The sequence below is a fragment of the Asterias amurensis genome, chromosome 13, assembly GCF_032118995.1.
Source record: "Asterias amurensis chromosome 13, ASM3211899v1".
Classification (NCBI taxonomy): Eukaryota; Metazoa; Echinodermata; class Asteroidea; order Forcipulatida; family Asteriidae; genus Asterias; species Asterias amurensis.
The window spans coordinates 10,647,615-10,670,338 of record NC_092660.1 but is presented as its reverse complement, the minus strand read 5'-3'; the positions used below and the strand labels follow the sequence as shown (position 1 = coordinate 10,670,338).

The 22,724-nt window shown below is 38.8% G+C and overlaps 1 protein-coding gene across 3 annotated transcripts in view; it reads right to left on the bottom strand.

Moving 5' to 3' along the window:
• The window catches only part of LOC139945741 (cAMP-dependent protein kinase catalytic subunit alpha-like), a 97,493-nt gene that overhangs the window by 53,137 nt on the left and 21,632 nt on the right, over positions 1 to 22,724 (bottom strand). For 2 of the 3 annotated variants that reach the window (XM_071943124.1, XM_071943125.1), the window contains exon 1: positions 8,754 to 8,960. The exons of the other annotated variant lie outside the window; for it this stretch is intronic. In XM_071943124.1, the coding sequence (XP_071799225.1) occupies positions 8,754 to 8,802 (49 nt within the window). In that variant the 5' untranslated portion in view covers positions 8,803 to 8,960. Of the gene's footprint in view, positions 1 to 8,753; positions 8,961 to 22,724 lie in introns of those variants that run through there. 3 annotated transcript variants of the gene reach the window in all.

The following is a 22,724-nucleotide window of genomic DNA, read 5'->3' as shown; positions in this document are numbered from 1 at the left end:
AATGTTTCATTTTTTTCTTTGAATTTTATTGAGTGCTTTTTCACACTTCTTGGACAAGGCAAAAATTAATAACTATAATAATATACAGTATAATATACAGTTATTATGTCTGATGATCCCCTGATCAGGGGTAAGTATGTGAACCGTTTGTGGCTCAAAATGAAAACTTTGCCTGTGACTGTACAAAAAGCTTGACCATTTTGTACTAGTTCTTGAACAGGTCTGACTGAATACCAAAATTTTGCCCATCTCTTTCGAAACCAGGCATAGTGCAGTATCTATACTTCAGAGATGTCAGTCAAGTATACAAGAGTCAACCATGCATGGAGACTGAATTTAAAAAACACTTGCAAATGTGCATTGTACTCCCTGAGTACCATCAAGTAAACCCACAATAAAGTGGGGACACTTGACTCACGACCCAACTCATCTACACAAACACTAATGCGTCAATTGGGGGTCACAACAAGCGCTGAGGGGGTAACAGGCAAAGAGACCCTGGTAATGGTTACAACAACGCCGCACGCTTTTCTTCTTCTACGTATCCCCCAACAGAATGGCCTAGATTCCTGTTCACATTAAAACCTGGAAAGGTTACGCATTCCCATAGGATACTTCCTGGATATCGGATGGGCAATATGGAGATTCTTTCTGAAGGAGGAGAGCCAGCTCTCTCGACAGACAAGACTGTTTCTTTAATCCAGACTGTGTGTGCCGTGCATATTTTCAAAAGACTGACTGTGTAGCAAAAGTACTGTTATCTTTAACACAAAATTAATTTCCAATACCTGAATAAAAAAGTGTTAGTTTTTACAAACTCAGTGAAACTTTTTACATCCGTACTGGGCCAAGTTTCTTGTAGCCTTTAAATCTAGAAAACTTATTATTTTCAATGCTGACCACATAAAATGTGAGATGAATCATTCACGTCCGACACACAAGGAAATTTTCATTGGTTATTCTTAGTGTTAAAATTCTTGATAAACAAAAATGGTTGTGAACGTATGCTCTCTTGGTAATAAATGTAAATAAGTCACAAGGATGTAGCCAAGCAAATTAATTTTGCTCAATGCAAACACAAGAATTGACATACAGCATGTAGTACATAAAGTGTACATTGGGACAGCATTGGACTGTACATGGATGGGAATGTCAGCTCATACATTCGCCCCATGTACATGTACAACTTTAAGCCTGTAATTTGTGTCATCCACAAGAGTATAATTGAAGTAAATCAATAGGTATTTCAGCGAGCAGGCTGTCCTCCAACATTCAATCTAATCTCCTATCATGTGTTGATGTGGGCCTCTAAGAGCAATCTCTGATGACGTGCACAGCGTCAGAAAGACCTTGCTCCATCAAATGCCACTTACTTTTATATCGCATAATCAGGCTAGATGCAACTCCAGATGCGTACAGTGTGTCCGCCAGAAACCCAAATATCTGATCCGAGAGGGGAGTGCCCGAGGAATGTGTGCAGTTGTCGTCCATGACGTTTTTGAAACTACGCAAACATTTTACAAACCCCAAACTGCCGACCCGCTGAAATACTGAATCGAGATTACAACCCACTACAACACTAACGTCTAACTACATGTAGTCCCGGTGTAGGCTATACACATTAATATAGATTTTTGTTCCCCTCCGTCAGGCTCTGCAGAGTGTAATGGTGTCAGAGTAGGAATGATCTGCATTAATGAATTTATAATCACATTTCTTGATACTGTGGAGACGAGATTGCATAACAGTATTGAGTACAGCGTTACTAAATCGGGAACACATCCACTTACAAGGAATTTAACGACATTTTAATACGGTAGCCTAAGAATAAGATGTGTATGAAGTTATGAAGAAAACAAAACCTGACAATAATTTCTCATGATGACACCATCAGGCTCCTGTCAGAGAACACTGGCACCATTGTAATTCTACATAATAATAATAAACCTCCTTCCCAGTGGTGCATGATGTCGCCGGCGCAATGTTTCCCCAGAATGCTTTTCTTGATTATACCCCCTGAGAGTGCGACATTAAAATATCCAAATAAATTTTAATTAGTTGAAGTAATTTCCCATCAACTTCCCAAGTTGGCCAACAAACATGCAGTCATTAATTAGTCATCAAGGAATGGTCTGACAATGCAATTTCTCTTGGGTACTAGCATTGTATAAGTACACTTCAAGAAGGAAAATGTAACTTACATGTGTAAATATTTTAAGGGGCATCAAGGCAATGGTTAATTGGGGCATGTGGACAATTTTTTCCCATTACCTCCGTAAAGTATCATGTCAGCACTAAGAGGCACTGACATTTTAAATTCTAAACAAGTGGAATACAAAAATTCTGGCTAAGTCAAGTTAGGTAGTCACAATACTCTGATGTACGTGTACTTAAAAAAGTATTAACTTCAGTTTCAAAAAATTGCCGACAAATTCTTCATAATTTCATTGAATTAAGTTTTGCAAAATATCAGCATTGCATTGTATGAAACAGGACCCAGAAGCTGTTAAAAAACATAAATACAAAAATTATGGCCAAGTATTAAGCTGTTATTAGATGAAACAAACATATTATAATTGTGTAGTCACAATGCTCTCTTGATCAGTTTCAATAAATTTCTGACAAATTCTTCATAATGTCATTGAATTCAATTTTGCAAAATATCAGCATTGTGTGAAACAGGACCCGGAAGCTGTTAATAGCTCAGTAGTGCCATTGTTCCTTAAGAACCTTGATATTTACAAAAAAAATGCACGACGTTGAATCTTTTATGGGCAAATCTCAAACATGTTCACATTATGTTCAAGTATGTATCACTCTGATAAAATCTTTATTTACATGTAAATTTATGGATACAATGCGTTTAAGCAATCATAAACCACAGCAAAGTCCATTAAAATTCATTGTGCGTGGTGTTTAAACTGATGTAAATGTAGACTGAACAAAAGACTTTTGAACAGCCAATATTCATGAAATATCATTGGATTCACCTCCCACGTTGTAAAGTTCTTGCAGGCAATGCAGTCCCTTGCCTGTATACCTCTGGTCAAGGCCTCATTCAATGTTCCAGTTCAAATTTTAACTTTCTCATAATGTACACGTACAGTAGGCCTTTGCGTACAATGTACATTATGCCCCAAACAAAACACCGCACAAGTATAGTAGACAATGTAAGCCATTACATGTACAACACGAAGGTAATGACCTTTTTCTAGAGTTTATGGACTGATCGTTTAGGAATCTTGTTTGAACATAGCTCAAAGCTTGCTTCTTATTGCAGAATTCTGCATTTTCGGCCCATGTGGTTAACAAAATTACAGGGCGAACGTACATATTGTACAATGATTACAAAATTACAGGGAGAACGCACATATTGTACAATGATGTACAATATGTACTTAAAAAAGCACAAAATTTGTCACATAAGGAGCACTGCACCGTGATATTGGGCCCTGAGCTGCTTTGTAGACCATGACCTCTGCGTAATTCCAGGCCTTGACTGGACATGCATAGATCTGTCTACACACATGTTGTGATCATCCCCCCTGAACACCCATTTCATGTGGCACCGTCCCATATAATTTAGTTCAATTCCAGTCCAAAGCTCCAACTTCAATACAGATGGGAACCTATTCTCCTTCTTTTCCTTCAAATTCAAAATCAAGCCCGCCCCTTCAACCTCGGCAATGATTTCTTCACTCAAACGTTTTTCCTCCATTATCTCACAAATAGATCTCTCCCAGTTAAATGACGTCTATTTATATCAACTGATGGGGGTGTCAGTTGAGGAGATAGACATTTGACATTCCAAAGGTCAAACTCTGTTTATTCAATGCACACACAGAGAGATACTGTATAAAAATGGCCGAGCTTGGAGAGTGTTGGCACACAGTATGTCAATGGAATGACAGAAAAAATCGTTCAACATACATTTAACAGTATGTATTGTATTCCTTATAATTGCACACGACACGTGCATGTTACTTGGACATTATGCATACATAAGGTTACATATTGGCTCACTTTGTAACAAGGTTTACATTTAACAGCTTGAGTGTCTAATAACCATGGTAGGATAGGCTACACATCCCGTACAGGTACTGATTCCACTAGGACACAGGGCTCAAATTTTGGGGGAAAATTCACAAGACCGCAAGGCTTGTTGTTGTTGCTCAACATTTCTACTAGACCAGAAAACTTGTTACAAGACAAGAACCAAGACAAGATTCAGGTCATCATTTTCTTTTTATCAATTGTTATGCTCAATCATTTAAAGCCAGAAAAAGTCACCTGTGAAAGTTTAATAAAGTGTCTACAGTAGTTTCTTGTTGAGAAAACTGGAAAAGAATTAATTGAGAACAGTTGGATCTATTCAGCGAAGTGAGGCGGAATAACCAACCCTCTGTCGCTGCAGCATTCACAAATGGACACCTAGAAATTTTAAACAAACAGTCACCCTTAGGAGATCTTTGGTTGGATATTCAAACATTTTCAACAAACTTTCATTCATTAGTTTCAAACAAGACACCGGACGAAAAAAACATTCCAGGATGCTTACTATTTACCATCTTTATAACGAGTATGCTTTTGGATAAAAAATACAAACAAAAGTTCAGGGTCATTCAGGCGTTAAATGAACCCACAGCAACAACAGCAATTGCTGTACTGCCCTTTGCTTTTTAGTGCCCTTTGCAAATTTCGTCATTAAAACATGTAGATTGTAGAAGTAACTATTCAATAAGAAAACTGCTGTGCCCCTTTACATGTAAGAGCGAAGTTCAAGGCCTGGTCTTTACCCAATTAAGGACCCAACCTTAAATTGACAAGCATGGCAAAAATATTGATCACACTTGTGCTAAAATGGGTAATTACTTCAAAAGTCATAGAGCAGAAAGAATTTATCAGAATAAAGTCAATATTTTAACTTACATGTACAGTCAAACAGTGAGGTAGTATTATTTCCTCCGCTAAAATTCACTGGCTTTGGTCTTATATCTGTAGAGCATGCATTCCAATTATGTACAACAACATGTAATTTTCGAGTGCTGACTGTGCAGCCCATTTTGCAAGGATAATAACAACATCAAAGTTAGGGCCTACATTACGACTGGGTCTTTCGAAATTTCTCTTCCTTATTACTGGGTAGCGTCTAAACTGATGTTTCAAACTGAGAAATCACTGTTTTAGTGGAAACGACAAGTTCAAACTTATAATCATCAAGCGCACTAGCTTTCAGGAACCAGGACACGTTCAACACCGTACCAGCCAAAATGGCAAACGCTAAACTGTTTTATCGTTTCGCAACCTTATACCATTTGTATATCAGGTAACATTAACAATACATTGTACCAGGTGAATGCTTTCACCGGAATTATTCAACTGAAAAGTACCAACCATTTGAAATCAATATTTCCCACCCCCTATAAATAACCCAAACTTCTGTTGTCACAACTTTTGTTCACAAAGGCAGTGGGGCTTTTTCATATAGGCCCCTACCACAGACCTAAAAACACTTTGAAAAGGAATCACTCAAGCATTCAAAATGTGAATAGGTAAAAAAATGTACAATTTGAGAAAAGCGAAGAGGAAATAGTACATAAAATATTGTAAACTACATTCCATAAAATAGCCACAGCCATCTTGAAAAAAATTATATATCAAATTTTCTTCTCATCTCAGGGCAACAACTAAAATACTTTAAGAATGACATTTAAAAAAAAAAATGCGTGACTTTGTATGTGACTTACAATTCACCTACCAAAAAATGAATAAAATACATGACATTTACAAAATGTCGACCCTCAGTTTGGATATTAACATGTAAATGAAAAATGAGACAAACAAGGACTTATGGTTAATGATAAGTGAGCTGATTAATGAAACCACAGTTAAGAGACATGAGTGGATTGGTCAGCATTGATCGGCTGCGATGATAGGATGCATGGTAATTCAGGCCTTGCTTGAACGTTGTTCCCCTGAGGGAGCAGACAGGTCTGTCTTGAGCTTAAATTTCAGCCTGTGTAAGGGGAAATGCATCAATTTCTATTGGAACAAAATTAAGTCCTACTACATCTGGGGCGCAGAGACCAAGACCACAGGCAAGTAGACAAATACCCCAATTTAAAAGTACACAATACGTTCGACAATGTATTGTCAGTACATGTAGTAAAGACTTGACTACATTACATTTCAGCGCATGGCAATACATACGCTGAATGAAAATCATGATATAAAAATGAGACAATGTGACAAACAACTTGGCTGTCATTTTGACTTGACAGAATTTACGCCTCCCAGGATTTTTCCAAACAATGGTGCATTCTACCCCAATTTTGTGGAAGTTTAGCTGAAGCACGCTGGACAAGGATGAAAAACACGGATGAAGGCAAATAGATCTATAGCACATGTACAGGTCTGACATGATCCTGCCATTTTTGGAAAATTTTATGCGACAAATGAAAATTAAATAGACAAACAAAAGTTGATGATGCAAGCCTGATTCTATAATGTACAGTCTTAAAGCTACACAATGGAGCTTGAAACCAAAAACTATATGTACAACATGTAGCAATGAAGCAGGCAGTCATGGTTAAAGCTAAAACATGCAGAGCGATTGCTAAAGGTCAAGTTAAATTTGAGACAGCAGAAAGTGATTAAGGCCTCTTGTACATTGCATCAGCTATTCAGCCGTCACCAGAATCCATTCTCTTCACAAATAATCCTTATTCCATTAGTAGCGTTACTAATTCAGGTCATTGTACTAACCCTAATATTGCAAAATTATAAACATTGCAATGTAGTGTATTAAAGATGATCTGTCCATTCCTTTGATGACATGATTCTAACAAAATGTCAACTACAGTAAATAGAATACAGATTACCAGAAAATGCCAAAGGTGGCAATTTACTTTGTTAAGATGCGTTCCAACAATGTAATAGACCATTATCATGTTCACAGCCATTTTTGTTTTTCTCCCACCAAGATCAGTGTATTGTAAAGGTTGTATCCGAATTAAGGTCTACATACTAGACACACAAAGATGCGATGACCCAGCTGTAGTCGTAACAATATAGAGCAAGGACCGCAAGGATGTGTCGTGGCCGAGCGGTTGAGAGCACTGCCACCGAACTCAAGTTCTGACCTGTTCAAGGGAGTGTGGGTTCGGGAGTCGTGGCAACACACTTAACCACTGCTTCGTCCTTCGGATGGGATTTAAAGCTGTAGGTCCCGTGTTGTTATGTTATAACTTATAATGATGTGGCCAATCCAATTTTTGGCAAAATAGTCTGGTGCCTTTTTGGTGTTAATGAGTCTAAAAGTGTGTTTTCACTGAATTTGTTGAAGACAGGGAATCCAACAAAGATGGCGGCAGGATGATGGTGGTCTATCAATAGAAACAACTGTTTTGATTGTTGGCAACATACATGGACTATCCCTGATAGGTGGTACATGTAGGCACAATAATAATTATCACCAGCTATTTGTGTTGCGGCTGCAAAACAAAACCGCCCTACTTGTAACATTCTTAATTAATGTAAACTCAAAGTTTCAAACCAGAAAGGATAATATTTGACAAGAGATATCTGGTCAAATATAATTATGTGGCAAGAAAGTGCAGCAATTTGTTTCCTATTTGACTATTTTGTTAGTATTCTACTAAAAAAAAAAAAAATTAAAAAGTTTTGTTAGGGTGCCTAACTATTTTATACTGATACTAAGCTAGTGATAGTATACGAACAAGGAGGTAAAATGAAGCTGGTGTAGACCCCCACAGTAGTACTTTTATTACTATTTATTTAGTTATTTATTTATTAATAAAAATTTATTGATGTATAAATTATGATCGTTTGAATCCAAGCGTAAAATTGTTACGATTCTGCAGCCCTATCGCTATCCAATCCTGAGCTGAGTGCTAATGTTTTATGCTGGTATTCTTGGCGTGTACCAACATATAAGGGAAAAGTTTCCGTATGGCGCCACCACTTTTTCGTTCGAAATAAAATAATATAGTATCTAATTTACCTGATTGATATATCCCTTTTTGTAAAAATGAGTGAAAAGGTGGTGGCGCCATACGGAAAGTTATCCCATATAAGAGTCAGTGCAAAGGTGTCACATAAGTAGGTCCTAGTGTCATTCATGTTCTAACCTAAACACTAAAGCAACACATTCAGACATTGTTAATTTTTAGATAGAAACAAAATATTTATATTATTATTACTTCCCAAAAAATGTAATTTTTGTTTTGATTGGTTGTGTACCTGGTTGTTGTTTTTATTTAGGATGTTTACATACATGTTGATCCTCATAGAATCTGGAGCTATAAAAGGACTCCCTTCATATGCATAAATCATGCAACGATCCAACCATGGATGACCACATGGATGGAAACTTGTAAAAATTCATTTCATACAAAGCACCACCCATCAATCATTTTTTATTTAAAATTAATATTTATTTTAATTAAAAACATAAGAAAATGACAGCTAACCTAAGGCAATTGCTTTACACTATACTATACACATAGATGTGGTATGACTTTGGGGGTCATTAATAATGTTAAAACACCATGTACATAAAATTGTGCACTGTCATGGACCCTTCAACAATATTTATCGAAACAGACAAAATAAAATGACACTGACATTTTGACACTGCGGTCTACTGCTTAAAAATGCACACCGTACGTTAACTACGACAACACACAACACACATGCACTGCAGTAGTGCAACAGACGACAAAAACACCAACCACTTATATCCTGGTTCGGCCCTTGTTTTGATGTAGGAGTGTTCCCCATTATGGTTCGCTGGAAGACAGATCCTTCAGCAAGTTAATGGTGGGGAAATCCACGAAAATGTTTCACCCTGTGCGAGTAGACAACGTTGCTATAATCCCATAAATTCTGTGAGTAACAGTATCGACCGCTAGCAAAACGTCAGCCGACAAACCCCATGATGTTACATGTATTATGCATTTACCGTGTACTGCATCAGCGCATTACAGTCAGATCCCTCCATTATCCTTCCGCGGTAAAGTTTACCTTTCCCAGACAAATTTATACACATGTCTCTCATAAAACAACACATAAATACGAACAGTAGATAATATATTTCTTAAAATTCGACATTTTTACAGCTTTTGAGGAATTATTATTTGGTTTTAGAGTCTACTTTTTACAGCGCGAAGGCAATCGGGGAGTCTGTTCATACAAACCGCCGGATGTTAGCTTAGCATTATGGGGCTAGGGATTGAACTCCCGGACGAGAGAAAGTTTACGTCCGCGCATGTCATGATGTAGGTCAAACTTTTCATCGGCGGCACTAAATAAGACAAAATAATTTGATTATTCGTCTCAATTTTGCAGATGAAAACTTGTTTTGTTTTTCTTGGGTGTGAGTTTTGCGTCAGAGCATAAATATGGTTACCAATGGCAGAATTTATTTGGTTTTAAGATTGTGTGATTCGATTGCAATTTACAAAGTTGAGACGTTTGAGCGGGAAAATAATATTGCGGGTCTATGCATGCAGTTCAGCGTCTTCAAAATCGAGAATTTCTGGCTGGACGAATAGTTCTGGACGTGTTTGAAAAAAATGCATTGTTTATGTGTGAAGGGGGAAGAGTTGCTATATATAAGAAGTTATCCTTGAAAGCCGAGTTCAATAGATACTTTGAACTATTTATGTTGAGATAAATACCCTAGTCCGGCAAAGGTGAGCGTGCGCGCGCTACTGGTGCAAAATTAATATTAAGACCTCTAGGCTTAGAGCCTAACTTTAAACCCAGAAAACGTTAAACTTTAAACGAGCTGAGAAAATTTCATCAGCCACCTGTAATTTTGGCAGGCTTATAAAATAGAACGTGGACTGTGTTGGTGCCAATAATCATGCACAGGGAAACTTTGAGTTGTTCAGATAAATTGTTTTTTAATTTTACCCGCCATTATTTGATAAAATCTTTTTAAACAGATTATTAAGCAGCTCTTTGGTCTGCTTCCGGGTCATTGCAATCGCAGTGCACTGATTTAATGAGCATGCAAAGGGTCAAAGTCTCACCTGTTTTTACTGCCCCTTTCTTTGACGTAAAAGTTGTTACATTATCATTAGCAAATCGTACATTTGCATGGGTGGTGCACCATTAAAATAATGGCCAGAGAGATAGAGGGCGCTGACCATAAGTTTACCTTTTCCCCGGACAGTCTTCACTCTGTCGAGCGAGGGCGCTCTATCAAAATTGCGTTCGACCGAAGAGGTAGAAGTCACTGGTCCACTGATTCCAAGTGGTGCAATAATAAAACGCCCATCCAACCCTTTATTGCTTGAAATCTCCTGGATGATATCATGGGTGGGGCAATCCGAAATCGAGAAAATCGGCTCAATGGCATACATAGCGACTGTGTATCGCCAAAAATAATTTCCTGACAATAAAACATTGTAGGCCTATAGCACTTGTTGGCCTGTTTGCTTGTCTCTCCATTTTCGACAAAAGACTGCAGCTTAATCGCATTTTGGGCAAAATAAACGATAGGTCTTTTCAAACTCAAGAGGACTAGACTGTTTTCCATGAGTCAGACAGTGACATTTACTTCCTTTTAACATTATTCATTAATTCGTAAACCAATTTGAACACAATGTAAACCGTAAACTGAGAATGGGAAAGGATTAAACATTGCCCTTTTTTACAAGCAGTAGGCCTACACGTACACAGGGAACACAAACACGATATATAAACATTATAAAAAAAGATGAAATAGGTATTACTATAAGCCGTGTGTAATTCGGGTGATTTCTCCACATCTTAATGAGCATAAAATACTTGGAGAGATGTCGATTTTAATATAAAACATTGTTAGAAACGACTCTCAATAGAGAAAGAGGTAATTTTCACACAGCAATTTGAAGTGTTTCATGCAGGAGGATGATTCCTTTCTCAAACGTATCTGAAAGCACACAATATTCTTTGCAACAAGGGCGTTTGATCTTTCTTTATTTTCTTGCAACTTCGCCCAACCAATGAGCCAACATTTTCACAGGATTGTTATTTGATGCAAAAGTGTTGGTATACGAGGATACTGGGCCCAATTTCATGGCTCTGCTTACCGTAAGCACGGAATCTGCGCTTACGGAAGCAGGAAATTCTGTGCTACCGGCATGCGTATTTCACGGGTAAGCGGCGAATTTTGACTTCTGTGTGCGTACTCCACGTTACTAGGCATTCTACGCTTACAAGGCTAGCGCAGAAATTCGGCACTTGCACGTAAGCGGGGAATCGTGATCGTAAGCGCAGAATTCGGCGGTAAGCAGAGCCATGAAATTGGGCCCCGGTCTTTGGCCAGAATAACAGTACACAAACCTTAAATTCAAAGACTGTGTTGCGCAAAGGTTCCAAACAACTATGTCTACGCAAGGTAAACCCAAGAGAAGCTTGCGTAACACCATGTGAATATAAAATACACGGTGCTTAGTGACTCAACGTTTCAATCACTACTATTAAATCGTCTTCAATAATATGCAAAGCATTGTTTCCCCACGGTCATAACAGCCTTGCACTATTATTATCAGACACAATTACACACAAAGTGTCCCCAACCGTGGCGAATCATCATGAATCCCGCTGTATGCGACCGTTTTAATTATTCACAAAATAAGATGGTGGCTATATTTAGACGAAAACAAAGGTAGATTGTGAGTGCTGGACCTACTAACTACTTCTGTCAATAGTGTGTTCAATAACGGTCCGTGGGTCCTTTGTCTTGGGTTTAGGCTAGGGGAGGGTGGGGGGGGGGGGGTGGGGGTTCGGTCACTTCGTAGTGATGCCGCTAATCAAAACTGCGTATTAATTTGAGAAACTGAAATGTGTTTTTGGCTCAGGACTGCCATTGTCGTTATTGCAGTTTGTATGGATTTTTATAAAATTCCATAACAGATTTTGGAGCCCCATGGTGAACGGAGTTTAAATAATCTAACCATTGGACTCCAACCAGAACCGTTCATTTTATAGAATAACAGTTGTTGGTTTTCATTAGGTCTAATTCTTTCAAACTTCTAGGCGTTTTTAATTTAACGCCCCCTTCGATCATTTTGGATGGTATACTGATGACATTGACGTAAATACGGAGGCGGCGATCTGTGTTTTTGTTTGAATGTGTTCAGACAAAAATGTTGAGCCAATTAATAACTTACGTCACTTGCGATATTTGGCACCATTATTTACCGATTCAAAAAAAAGGGAAATTATCACGAACTGCTTTCCATGGAAGCCATCAGTACAGTTTTTTTTTATTAGTGAACAAACATAACATAATATTACCAAACCATCAAAATATTTTTAAAAAGGAAAGACACTATGGTCTCCCGCTTAAAATAGCAAAAGTTAATGACTAAACATGTAAATTATTACATTGGAAACATCAAGAGTAGTATTTTTCCCTTTCAACCGATTGCATTACTCCCCCATGTTTCCAAGAACCGCATACACAATGACGCATCTCGTCCTCTATATAAACCTATGGTCTTAAACCTGACGACGCATGCAACAGGTTAAATCCACACTTTCTCAGAGACAGCTATATTGATGCGTTGATATGGCAACTGAGCCAAAAGCGGACGAACACGGGAGGTTAGTCTAATAATTAATGAGGTGAGTGTATGTTCGTGTATCATGGTCTGTTTGTTGTTGGTAATGCATCATCGATTGGATCGCGTGTAAGGTAATGTAAGGTACCAAGTATAGTGAGCCCAATTTGAGAGAGCTGCATAAACAGAAAATAGGCTATACTGCTGATAGACTTCTGCTTAGCAAACATAAGCAGGGTACCAGCCACAGATAGTACATGCGAAATTGTATTTTGGTTGGTAACCTTATTCTGTTAGAGTAGTTAATTATGTGCTTGTACTTTTTACGCTATAACAGCTCTTTGAAATAATTGGGCCCAGCTGGTACTAAAGTGATGCATGTTACTGTTTTTGAATAAAGACAAGGTTCATCGTTGGTGGTTGTTATAGCAAAGTTGATCTAGGTAACTGTACACGATAAAGTAAAGCATTGGCTAAGCTGTTTTCTCTTTACATTGTTTAAAATTAAGAAACTATACGGCTTAAATTTGTTTGCTTGTTGTTTTCAGCTTAGCATGTTGGGCAGCAGACAGAAATTGCACTCTCCCGGTGAAACTCGGTGATCTATTATTATTGACTATACAAAATATTATGAAGGGCGCCCTCGTGTGTTCTCAAAACAAGATAGCTGCCGCTATCACAGTTCGAGGCTCGTGAATAATACCCGGTATCGGCCTTGCCTGCCTGATGTACCTTTTCCCTCACAACCCATTAAACGGCTCATACCATGTACATGCACATCTTTCAATATTGCTCCTGAATTCTAAGGATACAGCAATTTTTATTATGGTCAACATTTCTCAACTCCTTAACATGCTAAATTCAAAATCACAAACAGAATTTCGATAGAGTGGCTGTGTAGTACCAGGCAGTCCGAATTATTGACATGTGTGAAGTGGCTAATTTTAAGCTCCTTGGAAAGTCATGCGTCAAGTTTGCACTGCACTAACGCCGACAGGAACCGGTTTCAAAAGTCGCATGGTTCGCGGATAGATCAAAATCTCCCTCCATGATTGTTTTGGGGAGCAAGAACTTTATTGTAATTACATGAGTTGAAGTTATTAAGGCTGTACCTAAATAAAGCTCGGACAAACAACAACCCTGAATCGTAAATGATGTACAAGTTCCTTGCTCTATGATTTCAGCTTAAATTCTAATGACGATCGGGCGAACTTTTAATTTGCAGACAGGAGATCAAAAATCAAAGTGTCAACATCACGTAAACACATTATTTGGGAGATAGTCTCATTTCCAGACGTTTATTTAAATTTCTAGCGACTTGTTGTCAGCAAACACGCCTGATGCATAGTGTTATCTGTTTGCCATCTTCACTCAGCGAGTGAATGATGAGTCTAGCAGTTGATTAGTGATACACTCGCTGAATACAGCATAATGACCAACATAGCAACAGCGTGAACTTACCAGTCTGCATAGCACTGTTTCTGCTGGCAAAGTGGCTGTGCTCGACTCTCTTTGAATCAAAGATACAATTTCCGGTTTGGGCGTCGGGTTCAAAACCTACCGGGGGCATGTGGATTGGGTTTTAAGTCTATCTGACTGTGTGGGTTTTTCCATGTAATACTTCTTGTTTTCGTTTTTTTGTCCCACTTAAAAGTCAATGTCTTGATTGTCTTCCACTCATGTTGTCTACGGGGCACTACGTGGATTGGGTTAACTGATGTGTGGAAATTCCCATGAACGTTCTCTAGGAGTTTTCTTCCAAAAACTAAAACTGAAAACCCTAATGTTGTCCCTCTGTTCTCTACATTGGTTTCTTGGGTTCTTGCTTTTCTGAGAGTCCATGGCCTCACAACCACAATAAATGAAATCAAAAAATTAATGACATTGGTAAACTTCTGCTATCCTAAGCTAATTTTCATTGAATTGTTATTAGGAGTGGCAAATTGCAACTAGTATGTCTGCCCCCTGTTGAACCAAGATAAGGTACAACCCATGGGAAACGCTAGGTGACAGTAGGGGGCAGCAGACATACCGGGTCAAATCCATTGTTCTCGGTAATGTGCACACGACCAGAACCACGTAAACAATGGGAATTTACCTGGTAAGTCTGCTGCCACCTAGCGTTTCAAAGTCTCCCAACAGCATCCAAAATGTCGCTTCTGTATCCACAATTAAAGTTTTACACAATCCAATCCTACACATTGCCTAGAAAAGTTTTACGCTTTCGTAAAATACTATTATAAAAAAAACTACGTAACTCGAGTCCTTCGAAAGAGAATACCTAAAAAGGTCACCATCCCACGGTTATTCAACTTCTAGTATTTTTTGTTTTCTTTTAATTTGACAGCGTCCTGAAAAACAACTATTTTTATCATGTTTTATTAATTTATTTTGTGCTAGACGAGCTGTACCGAAATTAAGAGATTTGACCAAACTAATTCCTGCTCACGAACAACGTGCTGTGGTTTTAAAGGGCTAGTGCACGGGCACTTTCTGTATGACACGACACAAAACACAATTTCCACAGATTAATATATGGACAGGTTTGCGGTAACACCACGTAATGACTACCTCTCACCTACACGATTTGAATTATAAATAATTATAATGATTTCTGAAAGCTCCCTTTATTTCTTGCTTGGGTGCTGTAGCTTTTGAGAAATGGGTTACAACATCATTTTCGTCTCAGGAGACGAACATTATTTCAGCATGTACAATGTATTTGTAGGCATATCCGGTTAATTTTTGCGCGACTCTCCAGAAAAAATCTCTCTGTGATAAAAAAAAAAAAAAACTAGCGACGACTATTTATAATGAAGCTCAAACTTTAAAGGCACTGGACACTACTGGTAATTGTCAAAGACTAGTCTTCTCACGTCGTATATCTCAATAATATACATAACATAACAAACCTGTGAAAATTTTAGCTCAGTCGGTCGACGCGTCAAAGTTGCGAGATAATAATGAAAGAAAACATCGCCTTGTCACACGAAGCTGTGTGCTTTCAGATGCTTGATTTCGAGACTTTAAGTTCTAAACTTGAGGTTTCGAAATCAAATTCATGGAAAATAACTTCCTTCTCGAAAACTATGTCACTTCAGAGGGAGCCGTTTCTCACAATGTTTTATACTATCAACATCTCCCCATTACTCGTTACCAAGTAAGGTTTTATGCTAATAACTATTTTGACTGATTAGCAATAGCGTCCACTGCCTTTAACAATGTAAACAATATTACATAAATCTTCATTCACAGTGAGTAGAGATTCATGCCACGGCCTGAAACTCGGTTAGGTATCAAAACCATTTAAGTCTGAACAACTGACTTGGACCCAAGTAAAGCATTTCATGAAATAATATTTCAAGAGAAGTCTTTCACCACTACCTTCTGTAAACCCTGTTTGTAAATCTGTGAACTTTTTTCCTTCCTGTACCGAAAGGGTCCAATGGCTTTAACAGTTACCAAAGATGCCTTTAATAATTCTATTCGTGGCTGGTTTTCCAACACACACACAAATCGCTTCCTGATGGTGAGGAACGCCACATCTCCGAGTTCTTTCCCGGCAACATTGTTAGTTTCCAATAAACATGATACGAAAGAAGGCCCCGAGGGAACCACAACTGCTGACGTTGATTATTATCACGATATACCGTCACCCCAAAACGTACCGTGCCCGGAAAAAAAAAACCGATGCCAAAAATAGATAAAGTATTACTGGATTTCCTAACTAAAAATAGACGAAATCAAATAAAAAAGGGTGCGGTGAAACGAATAAGATCATGCAGGCAGTATTTTTTTTCTCAGAGACTTTATTTTTGAAAAAAAGAGAGATGGTAAAGTAATGAACAGTCCAGCGGCCATTTTATCCAATCTTTAATTCATTTGAACACTAATATCCAATGGGCAAATTGTGTCCGAGTGGTGGATCTGATGTGACGCAAATAGGGTGGTATCCCTGAACAAGAAGTTGACACCATACAAAATGTTACAAAATGCTGTTGGGTACCGAATGACATTTGCCTTTGATTCTTCTTCGTCTTTAAAGACACTAGACACTATTGGTAATTGTCAAAGACCAGTCTTCTCACTTGATGTATCTCAACATATTATGCATATAAAAAAAAACTGTGAAAAATTTGAGCTCAATCAGTTGTAGAAATTGCGAGATAATAATGAAAGAAAAAAACACCATTGTGACACGAAGTTGTGTGCTTTCTGATGTTTGATTTCGAGACCTCAAGTTCTAAATCTGAGGTCTCGAAGTCAGATTCGTGGAAAATTACTTCTTTCTCGAAAACTACGTCACTTCATAGGGAGCTGTTTCTAACAATGTTTTATACTATCAACATCTCCCTATTCTGGTAATCAAGAAAGGTTTTGTGATGATAATTATTTTGAGTAATTACCAATAGTGTCCACTGCCTTTAAGCATCCACGGGGTTATTCGGAGTCAATGGTATTCGATCGTGACTATAACGTCCTTGCAGTTCATGGGGTTATTATCTGCCTGTCTGGGCAGTATGAAAAGATTCCATCAACCCCCAATCAACAAGTCTTCACTCTGTCTGAAGGATGTTCATTTCGCCGTAAGAAGAGTACAACTTTAAAGAAGAAGGTGACTTGTTGTAATTATTTAAAGATAAGAAATATTATTTGCAATGTTGATATTTGCGGAAGAAGACGGTTATATTGGGGGGGGGGGGGGGGTCCCAAATCAATATGGAAATATTGTCTTATACAATAGACTTCCTCCATGGGGATGCAATTTAAAGCAATTTTACTGGGAATTAACGACAATCCTGGCCAAGCTATTGTGGGGAGATGGCATAGTATGAATTTAGTTTTGGTGAGATGACAATAGATGTATGAATTGAAAGTAGAGCTATTTTATAGCTGAATTGCATAAATTTAACAATAGACACAAGGTGTGTACGGATACGGCGCAACTTGTATAAAAGTGTCTTTGTTAAACGGTGTTACTTTGCTACATTCTCGAAATTTGTCAGATCCCACTTTTGCGAAACAAGGGAAAGGTTTCTATAGCATATAACCTCTTCTAATTACTCCAAAAGATATTTACCATAAAACTGACACGACAAGAAACACTGCAGCTGATGATTGTATAACAGTTTGAGAAAATTCCACTGGAGAGGAATGTAGTTTTATAACTTTTACAGAGAGGGAATACATTTCGAACTGGGAAACGTTTTTCAGATTGTGCATTCCAACCACGAATTATTCTGCCAGCGTGGACATTTACCGCTCCAGAGTTTCGGCAATATCCTAAAAACGCTATTTTAAAAGAATTAAACTTTCTCATAATTAGTTTTATTGTACATAATATTTACATTTAGGATTAAACATTATACCAGTTCCACACACCGAATGTATACCTTGGCTTGAATTCATCATTGGACAACTTTGAAATTGAACTTGGAGTAGAGAAGATACGAAATCAAGCTGTTCGATGTAGCCATGTCTGAGTTAGTATACCATAGTGCATGCTTGCAAAGAGATAATTAAATTTGTAAATTATGTCTTTGAATGCGAAAATAGTGTATTGTTTTTCTGAGTGAAGGCCAAATTAGGGCGTGGTATACCAGCAAAAACCGTCACCACAAACGAACATGATGTGTCCTGTATAAATTCACAGGTATCCTTGAGTCTGAATCCAGAAGGACGCATATAGCTGTGTGTTTTTTTTATGGCGTAATAAAATATCCTAACCGCGGTCTATTTTTAGCAATTGGGTCTCTGGGGATGAGGCCACGAGACTCACCCTGGCCTGTGACTATTATGCCAGCATTATTAAGTATCCGTGCTCCGTGGTTTTATGTACTAAAATTACATCTGTTTTAAAGCTTAGTTCTGTTGGTTCGTGGGTTCAAAAATATGGCAAATGCATTAAAACCATCCAGTAGAAGTTTCAACATTACACATTGGATCCCTACGGAGGAAAGTGGTCATTATATTGTTCAGTATACTGAGATTTAACGGGAGTGTGTGTGGTGGTTGGTATGGTACACCAGCATCGATTTCCGAACTCGTCTTGAGGAGAAAGCATATTGTAATAATGGTCTTTGATTGTTGTGGCCGTACGAGTACAATGGCAAATTAATTGCTGCTTGATCATCAGTTTGAATGAACGAAGTTTTCTTTGGCAAACACTCGTATCAGAAAAGAACATGACAGTTAGGCCTAATAACAAATCGACCAGACGTTATCCCAAACACCTTCTTTCAAAAGCCTCAATCAACGGTTGGAATCAACTAACAGCAGTATTCAATAAACCATGGGGTTCCTTTCTCCATGCTTCCTCCATGAATAAACCAAACTACAGCAGCGAGAAGTTGTGACGATGGCAAACAATTACGCCTGAAAAACTATAGCACCACCACTCGTTTTGTTTTTTTAAGGGCAAAGGCACCAAGGCATATTCGGCTTGGTAAAGGGCACCCTAACAGGAATGTGTAATCTTACTACTGGTGAATTTTTAGGGCACTAAGGGCAGTGGAAGAAATCGCCTTCGTTGCCTCCGTGAAGTATCTATCATACCATAGACCTTTTCGCAAATACTGGGGCGCGCGCGTAAAGCTTGGAATTAGGTGCACTGTGGTCTAGCTTGTTACAAATTTGATTCATATCTATCCCACAATGCACCTCATTCAACAGTCTGCGCTTGCGCATTGGTATTTGCGATAAGGTCTATGGAGGTAGCTACCTCCATGATCATACCTCCAACAGAAAGGACAAGAGCCAAGAAACACTCCCTATAAAATGTACTGCACACGGTGTCAGCAATGCAGACTGTTCGCTGTTCGCATACAAGGATCAGTTATTGGAGTAACTAACAATCATGTCATAAACAAACCATGGTCACACTGCCCCTTAATTTTCAAATCTTAATTTTTCACAAGTAGTAAACTGAGAAGGTTGATGGGTCCACACGCACCTCTTGAGTGTCCGTAGAACAACTTGTATGTAGCGTGACTTTTGTCATCACAACGGTAGGCTGCCTCGTGTTTTTGACCTTTAGGGGTTTACATTACAAAGTCAGATGCATATTTAACCATGGAGAGCTGTAAGAAGCCACCTATCAAATTTCCACAGGTTTTGAGTGTGATATACGGAGGGACTGTGCAGGTCAACTCGACCTAAGAGGAAAGAATTATACGAACCCAAAGTGATATACAACGAGAACCAACGTGCAATATTTGGTGTTCCATTAAAATCAGTTTATTAATTATGGATACAACTCGCGCTTGACATTCCCCTCTGCATCGTCAAGAAAGCTGCATGGTGATAAGAACATTATAAGTATTATGTAAACTCTCACTTGAAATACACATACCGGATGCTATAACAACTCAGTTGAAATTACGTACAAGGCCCAAATTATCAGTCTTCTTCTTATCGTGTCCACACACTAGATGTTGTGTTTCAGCCAGGACTAAACCCAACTCCTTGCATTATCATTATACTCTGCAAGGTCCTCAATTCTGCATTCTTGCTCGAGTAGGGGGCATCTCAGGAGGTGATCCATGGTTTGTGGCTCCGTTCCTCATAATGCAGGTCACATCTTCAGAGTCTAGATATCCCCACTTCTTGAGAGACACCCTGCACCGGCCAGTTGATGTTCTAAGTCTGTTGAGGCACCTCCATTCAGCCCAAATTATCGGGTGACAAACCGTACAATAATACGGCAGAATGCAGCTATTTGAGTTGTAAAAGGCGCCCATTTTGTACCAATATTGTGGATAGTCGCGTCTGAAATAAATGCTTTTTGGCAATTTGATTGATGTGCAGCGGCAACATTAAATTGGCATTTCAGAACGACCTACAGAACCAAAAGACATACAGCAGAAAACATCAATACATTCATAGTCAAGATTTTTCCGTGACCATGTCACCCGAAGTCCATCCGCCATTTTGTTTTCAAAGGCTGCCATAATTTCCGAACTCATCCGGACAGTACGTCTGAACCAACAGGCGAATTCGCAATTCTTGATTTTATTACATGGACATGAACTACACGAACACCCACAGTATTTCTATTTGATCCATGAATGTAGTGGATAAACCATACATTTTCATGGGGGGGGGGGTAGGCTGGGTGTCAAGCAGACTATGGATTGGGCCTTTTGGATGTATCGAACCCTTCACTCTTGGTTGAGTTGTTGATCTCATTGGGGGAGGGGAAGGGTTCTGATGGATTTGTTGAGTTTTAACCCAGCCAACACTAAATTCCTAAATGAGTACAGAACAATTTGTCTGTCCTTAAATGTAAGACTAGGACAGACAAGTTATCAGTGGTTAGTGCTGGGTATAGTCTTAACACAAAGAGCTGGAAGAAGGACAAAACACACTGCCTTCTGTTACTATGTCTGTAGGGCCTAAAACAACACAGAGAGAACACCCTTCTTCAGTGTTCGTGTTTGCCAACACTTTATCCGATGGCCTCAAAATATTACTTGTAGGATCCACTTCCTTCAAGAACAACACGAGGCCGCGGTGACACCTTTTGCTTAAAAATAAAAGTTCAGTAGAAACTGGCAGACGATCGCTCGATCCACCACGCGCTAGCTTTGGGTTTCGTTTCCCCGCGCAAAATATACTCCACAGTGGCCCCGGGCGTCATATCGAAATAATTATGTTACACGGGAGCTGTTGGAGATTTTCGCGCCAAAAATAGAACGGAACGGTATCGGCTAATAAAGTGGATGTTGCGTGTGACAAAGAAACGCGATGGTGATGATACGACAGATTGCCTTTGGAGTGATGAGAACGAGGATGGAAGAAAAGGTCCTCAAATCTAACGTCAAGCCCGAACTTTCAAGTCAGATTAAAGGTCAGTTTATAAAAGACAATGTCTGCAGAAAGAATAACTCATCGTTACTTTTGTGTGGTTGCTCCGCTAGGGTTTAGGCAATCCAGGCAATCACGATGAAGCAATTTTTGTTCTGCCATCCATTTAAATGTATATCAAACCGAGACCAGAGGGCATTTTTTTCTGCACTTAAAAATTGCCACCCTCAAAAAAGGTCCTATTTTTTTTCTCGAAGGATTCTCTTATTTGAACCGATTCCCCATTGAAAAGCAATACGACAATGGCAACTTCGAAGTGCAGATAAACAATTGCTGCCGGGAGGGCATTAAAGTCGAACACCGCTGAGTTGCCATACGAATCATACTTTTAAACAAGACAAAACTGGTGGCGGCGTGCCATGGGGCATATTGCAGTGAACTTCTGCATCAGAGAGTAGGCCTATCTCATCTTTCACTATCGCATCTTGTTGACCTCATCATCATTATGTCTCTTTCGAACAGAAGAGAAACGAAAGTGCTTCAACCCACACTTACGTTTTGGCAAGGCTACCTTTTGCTGCAAAGCTTCACCATTTTTAACAGAGAGTTAAAACAAGATGTCAGAACAGTGATGCACGTAAATAACTTAATTGAGAGTATTTGTTGATCTCCTTTTTTGAGCATCCGCCAATAAGAAACACATTCGCTGTGCGTCAGTGACATCCAAAAAGACGGCGTTCGCGGTTCGTGTATCCTCTTATGCTAACCCGAGCTCGCGGCCATCACTAAAATGGATTGCATGCTAAGAAGATGATCTGATTACATCGTCCGCTCTGAGCAGAAAACCAGTCACTGAATATGTATTATGACACTAGTGTATCGGTTGGTAACCAGGCAAAATTATACACGACTGTTTTATGTTTAGGGTTCTTTGATTTTCTCTGTTATGAAACGTCCGTCTGGATCAAAGTAAACGCTGAGACGACAAAAACAAACCATTATCTCGACCATGGAAATTAAATCAAAGATCTAGCATCCGTTATCATAATTACTGCGAAACATTAGACAGAGGAGTGGACCAGACTAAATCACTTGTACTGAGCTTAACATGATATATCCACTGAGATTGGACGGACGTCTGGGTACCAGATTAAATGGCACCGTTGTCGTCTGCAACACAAGCCAATAATTACATGACAGATGAACATTATCATAAAAAAAGTAAACCAAACACTCTTTTACTGTCAGCATTAATTTGGGTAAGCCACTGAGTAATGTGGGAAACCCCATAGTAAGATCAATACAAAATAACTCCTAATCTTTCTACTTGGAAAGGGAGTG